Source organism: Xyrauchen texanus, chromosome 19 (assembly GCF_025860055.1).
Source record: "Xyrauchen texanus isolate HMW12.3.18 chromosome 19, RBS_HiC_50CHRs, whole genome shotgun sequence".
Lineage (NCBI taxonomy): Eukaryota > Metazoa > Chordata > Actinopteri > Cypriniformes > Catostomidae > Xyrauchen > Xyrauchen texanus.
Window position 1 is genome coordinate 42,413,075 of NC_068294.1, and position 12,786 is coordinate 42,425,860.

General features: G+C 41.1%; 1 protein-coding gene across 1 annotated transcript; it reads right to left on the reverse strand.

The window, feature by feature from the left end:
• Positions 1-617: 617 nt before the first annotated feature.
• hrh2a (histamine receptor H2a) lies at positions 618-10,371 on the reverse strand. The gene is made up of 2 exons (XM_052149691.1): positions 10,307-10,371; positions 618-2,975 (listed from the first exon to the last, which is right to left on the reverse strand). Exon 2 carries the CDS (start codon positions 2,328-2,330, stop codon positions 1,188-1,190), a length of 1,143 nt encoding a protein of 380 aa, XP_052005651.1. The 5' UTR covers positions 2,331-2,975; positions 10,307-10,371; the 3' UTR covers positions 618-1,187.
• Between the last annotated feature and the right edge of the window lie 2,415 nt (positions 10,372-12,786).

The window sequence follows — 12,786 nt, forward strand, 5'->3', positions numbered from 1 at the left end:
GTGCGGATGTCACTGACGTACTGACATAGTAGCAGAAGAAATCTGGAGAAATTGATGTTAAATTGTTGTAGCGGTGTGTGTGCACCCGGAATTGTATGACATCATACATGTACAGAGACCAGACGAACAAAAGTCATCGCTTGGCGGAAACTGAGCGAGGAAGTTGGACTACCTGGTAAGTTCTGAAAATATGCGCGACTACTTGATTCCAGCTATTGGTTGAACTTTACTATGAACCAAGTCGTAGAAGCCCCGCCTCCTGTCCTTTTCCGGAAGAGTAGTGGGAATACTCGCGCGAGTTTAAACACACATTTATAATCCAGCGGTCAAACTCACGTGAGCAACGCGAGGCGAAAATTTTCTTCCTGTTGTATGTGAACGCACCATAAGACTATTGCACAGTATTTTACTGAGCAATATATATATATACTGTATCTATGTAAATAAATAACTATAAATATCTCTTTTTGTGTTTCACAAAAGAACGTGATACAGGTTTCTAAAGACATGAGAGTGAGTAAATGATGACAGAATTTTCAGAACTGTTCCTTAAAAGCCAGTCCACCAATCAAATGTCACTTTGAGTTTTTCTTTCACCTTTAATGTTATCACAGGATTTTAAAACATATATTTTCATCATGGCTTATTACAGGTCTAAAGCACAAACGTATACACTCAATTGCAACCTAGTGACAACAAACAAGGCTGCGCGCTTCCTTCCGTCAATAAAAAGGTTGTGTATGTGCATGCATTAGTTGTCCTGCTATAATCACACTGTATAAGATTTCCATGCAAGGATATTTGGGTGGGAGACAACTGGACATTAAATGTTCTTATGTTACCTGTCATAACCACCAGAGGAAGACAAAAGAAAAGCATTTTCAGCACAGAAAAAGTCACAGTTGCATCATCCGGTTTTATAAACATAAAATGTGACGGTGATCCGAAAGTTGTTGAGCGGAGGGGGTGGGGGGTGTTCGCTGTCCTTTTCTGCATATCCAATTCGGCACGTTTCTTGGCTGACCCACCGGCCCGCTGCATTCTCCAGATGGACAGTTCGGCCCTGATCGTCCCCAAAGTGCGTCGGCCCACCGGGAAAATGCCCGGTATGCCGGATTAACAGTCCAGCCCTGCATATGGTAAGTAAATGACAGTCTTCATTTTTGGGTGAACTGTGCCTTTAATACCTAAAGTGATTGTTCAGCGATCTTGCATTTGTAGTACCGTTTATTAGCATTGACTATGATGGTAACCGTAGCGCCAGTCGTTGCGTTGCAATCTTCTATTTTCCCGTTTTCTATCTCTTGTAGCAGCACACAAGTTCTAGACTGAAGCCCCGCCCTGTTCAAAGGAGGGCTGTGCCTATTCGTTAGCCCCTCCTCCAATTTCACAACAGATATTCTTGTCCCTCTTTTAGATCTTCGTCGTCTACAAAGCAGCTTGACGTAAGCCGATCTGAAGTCTCTATTCAGTGTAGCATAAAGCACAGGGTTTACCGCAGAGTTCGCGTACCCTAGCCATAGCACCACTGATTGCGCTGTGCGCGGCGGGTTCTCTTCATTTCGTATTCCCATCACAGTGAAAAATGTGAAATACGGGAACCAGCACACCAAAAATGCACCAAGAACCACCGCTAGCGTCACCGTAGCTTTGTGCTCGCGCAGGGCTAGCATTGTCACCCCTGTCGATGACGATGATCCCCGTCGCGTAGACATGATGCTTTTAGCCTGCGTCCGCGCGATGCGAAATACTGTGTGGTAACTCCAGCACATGGCCAGCAGGGGAAGATAAAACGTTGCAAAGGCGTCGACCACGGCGTACGTTGGGTTTAGCTCAAAGCAGCAGTCTCGCGCAGGGTCGCCCTCTCGGATATTTTGTACGTACAAATCTCTAGTATTCCAACCCAGATGAATGGGTACAAACGACACACCCACTGAGATTAGCCAGATCGCCGCTAATATCGCAGCGACACGCCACGGAAGCACCAGCATGGGGTAGTGCAGTGGGGCGGTGACCGCGAAGTAGCGGTCCAAGCTAATGGCGAAGAGATTGAGGATGGAGGCGGTGCATAGCATGACGTCCAACGAGACGTAGATGTTGCAGAAGCGCGCACCCAGTGGCCAATCACCGGTAACTTGGTAGAGGGTTGAAAATGGCAGCACGAGGGCACCCAGGAGAAAGTCTGTAGCGGCTAGCGACACAATGAAGCAGTTGGTGACGTTACGCAGGCGTTTCGTTGCGTACACAGCCAGGCAAACCAAAACATTCCCGCTGACCGTCAGTAGAATTAGTAGGGAGAGTGTCACAGCCAGTGCTATCTGAGATGTCATTCTGTGCGCGCGTTTACAGGCTAATTAAATTCACAAGTGTTTAGCTTGACAGTTTTGTCAGTATTTTGAGAAATCAATAAATAAATAGGAATGTGTATGTGTATGTGAATGTGAATGTGTGTATATTATAAGCTGGCAGTTGCAACGTTCCTGTAGCTCAACCGACTGAGCATGGTGCTCGTAGTGCTAATGCTAATGCTAATGTTGTGGGTTCAATTCCAAGGGAACATACTGTACATACACATGAGTATACTGCATGTCACTTCCTGTCTGCCAAAACTGTGAAAGACTTTTTGTAGCTTAACTCGTAGTACATGGTGCCAGCAATGCCATAGTCATGGGGTTGAATCCAAGGAATGACACATATATACATACTAATAAAGCATGTACATTAAATGCACCACTAGTCACTTCAGAGTAAAGTGCCAAATGTGTAAACGCAAAATGCTAATTCTATAGGCGGGGAATTCTGATAAGTTCTATGGGAAATATTCCCAACGTTTTCCATCCATTCTTCAGTGTGACTTCTCCATCCATCTGTCTCTCAATCCATCCATCCAGCTTGGAGTCCCTCTGGCCACGTGTCATTAGACTGATGTTTGTCGCCCTCTGCTGGTTATGCTACATGTTTGTATCCACTTCCTTCTGTTTAAACGAGGACAGAGAAACATTTAGACCATGGAAATCAGTTTGGGGAACTTTGAAACAGCAGTTTCAAAAGCTACTCATAATTTAGATTTAACCTACAGTCAAGCTACTTTAAAAAAAAGGTTCTACAAGCTGCTAACATAAAGTAGCTAACGCTAACTACATTATGACATCACAATGGAACGATATTATAGAGTTCTGCAGTCAGAATCTCAATGCAGAATTCAATAATATCAACTGATAGTTATTCAGGAGGCGTTCATAAAGGGAAAACATTTCCAAGCTCCAAAAATAAAGACATAAATGTAGCATAAAAGTAATCCATGTCTATTGAAGTGATGCAAGATGTTTACATTGACTATATAGTGATCTGTTCAGTGGTTCAGAAGACTTTTGAAAATTGGGCGTACAATTACAGCCATCGCAATTAAATAATCCTGAAAAGTGTCAATTACAACATTGTATTTTGGTGCACTCCCAAAATGTCACAATCAGAGGCAAATCTGATGCATTTAAATGAGTCTAAAGTCTCTCAATCTAAATTATACAGTGTACAATTTATTCAAAATGTGAATAACTTTTTGTTTTACATGCAATTCAAATATTAAAGCAATTCAGGAACTTATTTCTCAAGTTGTTTGTTGCATAGCCTATTTAAAGACTGTGGTATACAACAAAATTATTTTTAAAAATAATTATTTTAGTGTCAATTCTGAATAATCGCAATTACAGTATCAAAGGAAATATCCGGCAATTATGATTTCCATCATCCACGACCTCACATCCGGCCCCTAATCAGGCTAATTAGCCCTCGAGAGGGATAAAGGCCGACCGAAGACGGCAGTGCTAGAGAGAGAGAGAGATTTACGGGCAGCTGTCCGACACCTGTGTGTGTGTTTGTCTTTTTGGTTCAGTTAATAATTAAAATATTATTTATATTGTCAATTCGGTTCTTTGGTGCCGAAAAAACTGGGAAGGAGGAGGGATATGCAGTAGCTTGGTCCTCGGCCACTCCTCCACCCTCTAATGGACGACAGCCACGCCTCCCCAGACAGATCGGAGGCAGAGCTCCGGCCCCTGGCGGATGGAAAGCCCTGCTGTGTTTTTGGTGGACGGTAGGGTCTCCCTCCCTCCCTCCACATGCAAACAGGTGTCGGACAGCTGCCCGTAAATCTCTCTCTCTCTCTCGCACTGCCGTCTCCAGTTGGCCTTTATCCCTCTCGTGGGCTAATTATCCTGATTAGGGGTCAGGTGTACGGAATCACGGCCCGGCCCCGCCCTCCGTCCTGCCACACTTATGTTCATTTTGTCCTTAAAATGTCCCATTCATGATATAAAAAAGATTAAATGTTTATTCTTAAAAGTCTGGCGTTATGCACCACATCTTCATCATTTCAAAATAAGAGTCCCCGGTGTGTTTCGGTTGTTGTTTATGCTTAAAAAACTGGCGTTATGCACCAAATCTTCATCATTTCAAAATAAGAGTCCCCGGTGTGTTTGGGGGGTTGTTTATTCTTAAAAAACTGGCGTTATGCACCACATCTTCATCATTTCAAAATAAGAGTCCCCGGTGTGTTTCGGTTGTTGTTTATATTTAAAAAACTGGCGTTATGCACCACATCTTCATCATTTCAAAATAAGAGTCCCCGGTGTGTTTCGGGGGTTGTTTATTCTTAAAAAACTGGCGTTATGCACCACATCTTCATCATTTCAAAATAAGAGTCCCCGGTGTGTTTCGGGGGTTGTTTATATTTTAAAGTCTCGCGTTATGCACCACATCTTCATCATTTCAAAATAAGAGTTTCGGGGGGTGTTTATATTTAAAAGTCTGGCGTTATGCACCACATCTTCATCATTTCAAAATAAGAGTCCCCGGTGTGTTTCGGGGGTTGTTTATTCTTAAAAGTGTGGCGTTATGCACCACATCTTCATCATTTCAAAATAAGAGTCCCCGGTGTGTTTCGGGGGTTGTTTATATTTAAAAGTCTGGCGTTATGCACCACATCTTCATCATTTCAAAATAAGATTCCCCGGTGTGTTTCGGGGGTTGTTTATATTTTAAAGTCTCGCGTTATGCACCACATCTTCATCATTTCAAAATAAGAGTTTCGGGGGGTGTTTATATTTAAAAGTCTGGCGTTATGCACCACATCTTCATCATTTCAAAATAAGAGTCCCCGGTGTGTTTCGGGGGTTGTTTATTCTTAAAAGTCTGGCGTTATGCACCACATCTTCATCATTTCAAAATAAGAGTCCCCGGTGTGTTTCGGGGTTGTTTATATTTTAAAGTCTGGCGTTATGCACCACATCTTCATCATTTCAAAATAAGAGTCCCCGGTGTGTTTCGGGGGTTGTTTATATTTAAAAGTCTGGCGTTATGCACCACATCTTCATCATTTCAAAATAAGAGTCCCCGGTGTGTTTCGGGGGTTGTTTATATTTTAAAGTCTCACGTTATGCACCAAATCTTAATATTATTCTAGTTATTATTGGAATTTTGGATGGACAAACTGAAGATGGGGTTTCAATAGTAAATAGTAAAGTTCTTTACCATCCAGAGTAAAGCAAGAAAAATAATAGTTTTTTTTAAATTGTATACATTTATTTTAAAAACTCTTTGCCAATTAATCTGTTATCGGTCTTTCCCAACACCTTAGTTATCGGCATCGGCAAAATCCAATATCGGTCGACCTCAAACCTAAAACAATTAAACCTCCCCAGTGACAGCTTTGTACCATAAATGGTACCTTTTTTTCTGAGAGTGTAGTGATTTCACTTTAAAAACAGAAGGCAATGCTCTAACGCTCGTATGACACAAGGCACATTACAATCAAAGTCTGAATGGAGATAATGTCACATTTACCAACATTAACTTTGCTCAGTGTTCAAAACAAATCATACACTCACACGTTCTCACGCTTTTAGAATTATTTTAGACTTAACCAGGCTAGTTGTTTCCAGCATATTTTTGGATAATCAGTATCTGTATGAAAAAATTATTTCCACACACACACACACACACACACACACACACACACACACACACACACACACACAGCTGGTGCCTTGGCTGACCCTTTCAGTCTGAGGGAAGACTCTGTCTTAATGTCCCTTACGTCAAGCTTTCCCAAAGTCTCTGTGTGTGTTTACAGAGAGCATTTCTCCTTCCCTTCTGTAGTCTTAATATACTGTTCAATATAATAAATCATTTTAGAAGTCTAAGGCTTGTTTAAGGCACCAAGTTCTGCATTAGGAATTCAACTTTCTGCTGTGTTCTCTTGTCTCACTCTCTTCCTGTCTGTCTTTCTCTGTGTGTTGACTTCAGCTCATTTAAATGCACATCTCTCATCTGTTATGCCTTACTAGAAACCATCTCCATAAAAACACTTTAAACTTTAAACAGTTTTTGAATTATTAAAAATGCCCTTCTGAAATTACTGGGTTGCCAGAGTAAGTCAGGATAAATCAGAATTTTGACAAGCCATCTTCATTTCATTTCTCCTTCGGTTCATAAGAGTCATTTGTTTGGGAATCATATTACACTTGTCGCACTGTATGTTTAGCACTTATAGATTCAAAAGAACCGATTCATAAGAGTCATTTGTTTGGGAATCATATTACACTTGTCGCACTGCATGTTTAGCACTATAGATTCAAAATAACCGACTCATAAGAGTCATTTGTTTGGGAATCATATTACACTTGTCGCACTGTATGTTTAGCACTTATAGATTCAAAAGAACCGATTCATAAGAGTCATTTGTTTGGGAATCATATTACACTTGTCGCACTGTATGTTTAGCACTTATAGATTCAAAAGAACCGATTCATAAGAGTCATTTGTTTGGGAATCATATTACACTTGTCGCACTGCATGTTTAGCACTATAGATTCAAAAGAACCGACTCATAAGAGTCATTTGTTTGGGAATCATATTACACTTGTCGTACTGTATGTGATGTTTAGCCTTGTAGATTCAAAAGAATCGCTTTCATAAGAGTCATTTGTTTGGGAATAATATTACACTTGTCGCACTGTATATTTAGCCTTGTAGATTCAAAAGAATCGTTTCATAAGAGTCATTTGTTTGGGAATTATATTACACTTGTTGTACTGTATGTTTAGCCTTGTAGATTCAAAAGAATCGGTTCATAAGAGTCATTTGTTTGGGAATCATATTACACTTATCGCACTATATGTTTAGCCTTGTAGATTCAAAAGAACCGACTCATAAGAGTAATTTGTTTGGGAATTATATTACACTTGTCACAATGTATGTTTAGCACTATAGATTCAAAAGAATCTGTTCATAAGAGTCATTTGTTTGGGAATCATATTACACTTGTCACACTGTATGTTTAGCACTGTAGTATTCAAAAGAATCGGTTCATAGAGTCATTTGTTTGGGAATCATATTACACTTGTCACACTGTATGTTTAGCACTGTAGATTCAAAAGAATCGGTTCATAAGAGTCATTTGTTTGGGAATCATATTACACTTGTCGCACTGTATGTTTAGCACTTATAGATTCAAAAGAATCGGTTCATAAGAGTCATTTGTTTGGGAATCATATTACACTTGTCACACTGTATGTTTAGCACTGTAGTTTCAAAAGAATCGGTTCATAGAGTCATTTGTTTGGGAATCATATTACACTTGTCACACTGTATGTTTAGCACTGTAGATTGAAAATAATCCTTTCATAAGAGTCATTTGTTTGGGAATCATATTACACTTGTCACACTGTATGTTTAGCACTGTAGATTCAAAAGAATCGGTTCATAAGAGTCATTTGTTTGGGAATCATATTACACTTGTCGCACTGTATGTTTAGCACTATAGATTCAAAAGAATCGGTTCATAAGAGTCATTTGTTTGGGAATCATATTACACTTGTCACACTGTATGTTTAGCACTGTAGTTTCAAAAGAATCGGTTCATAGAGTCATTTGTTTGGGAATCATATTACACTTGTCACACTGTATGTTTAGCACTGTAGATTGAAAAGAATCCTTTCATAAGAGTCATTTGTTTGGGAATCATATTACACTTGTCGCACTGTATGTTTAGCACTTATAGATTCAAAAGAACCGACTCATAAGAGTCATTTGTTTGGGAATCATATTACACTTGTCGCACTGTATGTTTAGCCTTGTAGATTCAAAAGAATCGGTTCATAAGAGTCATTTGTTTGGGAATCATATTACACTTGTCGCACTGTATGTTTAGCCTTGTAGATTCAAAAGAATCGTTTCATAAGAGTCATTTGTTTGGGAATCATATTACACTTGTTGTACTGTATGTTTACCACTGTAGATTCAAAAGAACTGACTCATAAGAGTCATTTCTTTGGGGATCATATTACACTTGTCGTACTGTATGTGATGTTTAGCCTTGTAGATTCAAAAGAATCCTTTCATAAGAGTCATTTGTTTGGGAATTATATTACACTTGTCGCACTGTATGTTTAGCCTTGTAGATTCAAAAGAATCGTTTCATAAGAGTCATTTGTTTGGGAATCATATTACACTTATCGCACTATATGTTTAGCCTTGTAGATTCAAAAGAATCGACTCATAAGAGTCATTTTTTTGGGAATTATATTACACTTGTCACACTATGTTTAGCACTGTAGATTCAAAAGAATCGGTTCATAGAGTCATTTGTTTGGGAATCATATTACACTTGTCACACTGTATGTTTAGCACTGTAGATTCAAAAGAATCCTTTCATAAGAGTCATTTGTTTGGGAATCATATTACACTTGTCGCACTGTATGTTTAGCCTTGTAGATTCAAAAGAATCGTTTCATAAGAGTCATTTGTTTGGGAATCATATTACACTTGTTGTACTGTATGTTTAGCCTTGTAGATTCAAAAGAATCGGTTCATAAGAGTCATTTGTTTGGGAATCATATTACACTTGTCGCACTGTATGTTTAGCCTTGTAGATTCAAAAGAATCGTTTCATAAGAGTCATTTGTTTGGGAATCATATTACACTTGTTGTACTGTATGTTTAGCCTTGTAGATTCAAAAGAATCGGTTCATAAGAGTCATTTGTTTGGGAATCATATTACACTTGTTGTACTGTATGTTTAGCCTTGTAGATTCAAAAGTACCGACTCATAAGAGTCATTTGTTTGAGAATCATATTAAATTTGTCACACTGTATGTTTAGCACTGTAGATTCAAAAGAACCGATTCATAGAGTCATTTGTTTGGGAATCATATTACACTTGTCGCACTGTAGATTCAAAAGAACCGGTTCATAAGAGTCATTTGTTCAGGAATCTGACTATACTGCTCGTGCTGTACATTTTGCGCTGTGGATTCAAAACATACCAGTTACGAATAATACACAAATGGTATTTGGTTCAACCCTAACCCTAATCCTGTGCTTCCCAAAAGAATTGAGTCTCTTTGACTTTTGTTTTGAGCAAGCTGGTGATTTTTGCCTCTTTAATGTGTTCTTGAAAATCCCCTCCATCGATCTTGCTTGAATCCAGCTCATATCATCTCCATCCTTCATCATAATTGCTCGATCCATTCATTGATTAGCAAGAAGACACATTTATCACTTTTTTTGCCCCATTCCTCAGGAAGTCTGTGAGGAATATAGTTGCACATCTTTTGATTGCTTCTGACATGCACAGTCCTCATGGTGGTTATGTTGCTAGGACACCATCCATTTAATATTGGGATGATTTGTTTGTTACTTGTGTGGTAAACTGAAGAGATGTGCTTCATCTCTACATTTCTTTGAATCACATACATACACGGGAAGCCTCTTTTTGATCGGCAGTCTCAAATAGACCATACATCAGTACTTTAAAACATCTTCTGCCAATTAGCGGCTCTCTCACACACAAACGCAGCTGGATAAGCACTTTGAATGCGAAACCTCAGACGCAGAAAGAGAAAGCCAAAGAGATCAAGACAGATCTGTTTTTGGTCCATCTTGTCTGTCTGGTGTCCGTAAAAAAGTGTAACATTATTGTGATAAATATCATGCTTTGATTTGAATTATTCATGATTATGATCATTCATCTATATGCAGACAGTGTATAAATTCTCTGTCAGAAAATGCAACAACCAAAGACAAGTCTAGAGCACATGATAAAATACAGCAAGCCCAGGTGACATGCATAGACATCCGGTTATGTCTTCAACAACAAGCTCGCTATGAACGCAAACATTTTCATATTTGAAAGCACGTGTCTGTCCTTTTGAAATTCAGTAACGGCAAAGGAAGTGAGATCTCTGATCAATGACAGATGTGAGATTAAATGTCAGATTAATAGCGGTACAGTAGTTGCTTTACTTACCTTGAGCGACCTTCAATCTTCTAGTACACTTGCTCTTGCCTCTATACACACACACACACACACTCTCCAAATAACTCAGTCACTACTTCTGTCAGCCAATCAGATCGCTGAATGCTTCTCTGTGAAATAGGCACTTTTGAGTCTCTCTCTCTTTGCCTCTGCACAGAAGAATGAAATGAATATAAGGAGAATTGATGTTGATGCATAAAACATTGCCCACCCCTGTCTCTCTCTCTCTCTCTCTCTCTCTCTCTCTCTACCTCTCTCTCTCTCTCTACCTCTCTCTACCCCTCTCTCTCTACCTCTCTCTCTCTCTTCTCTCTCTCTCTTTAAAGCTCAAAAAGGACTCATAATAAAAGTGTCCCATGCAACTCGGGCAACATATTCTTTTGAAGACCTGCTGTTGGTTTTGGTGTGAAAGAACAAGTCATTTAAGTCACTTGTCATTTAAAATCTTCACTTTGTTAATGAGTCCTTGAAAGAAGCTCATGCTGACTGAAACACATGTGCGACAGGGCGTGATGCTACACCCCTGCCCGGCCCCTAATCAGGCTAATCAAGCCTTGGAGAGGGATAAAGGCCGACTGGAGACTGCAGTGGGACAGAGAGAGAGAGATTTACGGGCAGCTGTCCGACACCTGTGTGTGTTTGTCTTATTGTTTAAGTTCTTCATTATTTCGGGAGAGAGTGTAAGAACCAGGAACCCCCCCGCCAGACCGGCCTTGGCCGGGAGGGTGAGCCCAAGTGGGCATGAGGCGGCTCTAACTACCGCCTGGAGGGTCCAGAAAGTGGTACTGTGTCCTTTAAAGTTCCGGGAGTTTATATATTGTATATATGTTTTTTATCAACACTGAAAATAATTGAGTATGAAATACCTTCCAATTGCGTGACTGCGAGTCTGTCATGATCAGACAAAAAACTGAAGACCCCCCCCCTCCGTTGAGTGAGTTGGTATCGCCCAACTAGTGTCGCAAAATCACGTGGTACCTGTTACTTTTCTCAGCGCTGGCCAGGATGGGCCAATCACAGTTGTTTATTATTAGTGAATGAGATTTTTAAAAATACTTTGTGGAGCGGGGCTGGGCTAGAATGTCGCATGCCCGGTCCCCAATCGGCCTGATGGGGCGCGAGGGATAAGGGCGGCCGGTGACGACGGTTCGAGAGAGAGAGAATTACGGGCATGTCCGTCATGTGTGTGTTTATGTTTGTGCATTTTGTTTTGAGTTTAATTAAACATTAGTTTAAGCCGGTTCTCGCCTCCTCCTTGCCCATCTGAATCCCTTTACATTGGTGCCAAATCCCGGGAACGAGGAGGGATGCCCATTGCAGAGTCCTCGACACTGCCGTCCACCCGGGGAGCACCGCTGCCATCTGCTGGGTGACGGAGTAGCCCGACCGCCCGGATGTGGGGAACGGCCGTCGTCCGCGGGGTGAGTGGGGAATGGATCCCCTGACCGCCTGGAGCGATGGAGCCGCTGCCAGGGGCGGAGGAGTGCTCTGCCGTCCCCCAGAAACACGGAGGGGTTGAGGGAAGACCGCCGTCTGCGAGGGGAGGAGGGAAGTAACTCCCCGATCGTCTGGAGCGGTAGGGCCGCCGGCAGGGGCGGAGGAATGTCCCCATGTGCCGCCAGAAAAGCAGAGGTGCGTTCTGTCCACTGGGGGTCGGAGGTTTGACTCCAGTCCGCCCGGGGAGGAGCGGCTGTTGTCCGCCGAGAGTGTGGAGGAGTGCTCGAGGACCACATCAGCACATCGGAGCACATCAGAGAACCGGCTTGTCAATATAAATAATTTAATGAAAATGAAACCAAAACACACAAACATAAACACACACATGACGGACATGCCCGTAATCCTCTCTCTCTCGAACCATCGTCACCGGCCGCCTTTATCCCTCGCGCACCCCATCAGGCCGATTGGGGACTCGAAATGGCGGAGTGGTGGTGGTGTAGTGGTCTAAAGCACATAACTGGTAATCTGGTAATCAGAAGGTTGCTGGTTTGATCGCCACAGTCACCACCATTGTGTCCTTGAGCAAGACACTTAACTCCAGGTTGTTCCGGGGGGATTGTCCCTGTAATAAGTGCACTGTAAGTCACTTTGGATAAAAGCGTCTGCCAAATGCATAAATGTAAATTTAAATGTAGCTTAATTGCTAGACTTGCTAAGTTCATATTGCTAACTGTGTCATAAAAATGCTCATTCAGAGCTCAATACTTCTTCCCAAAGTCACAAAACAGCATTTATTAAAGACTCATTCTTAGTGCAGCTCATTAGCGACCACGTTTACATGTAAAGGATACTTTAATATGATTCTGTTAGTAAAGTTAGCGCAGTAAAATGTCAAATCTTCTGCTTTTTCTGTGTCTGTGTAGCACCTACAGCTCTGCATATCCTCCTGTTAAATCTTAACATTAGACACGTGCGGCTGAAGTTCATCTTTTATAAGGTTTCTGATCATTATTGTCTTATCTTAACAGATT

What these genes read in the sequence shown, in the direction of transcription:
- hrh2a (XM_052149691.1), bottom strand. Translation starts at nt 2,330, where the DNA reads ATGACATCTCAGATAGCACTGGCTGTGACACTCTCCCTACTAATTCTA.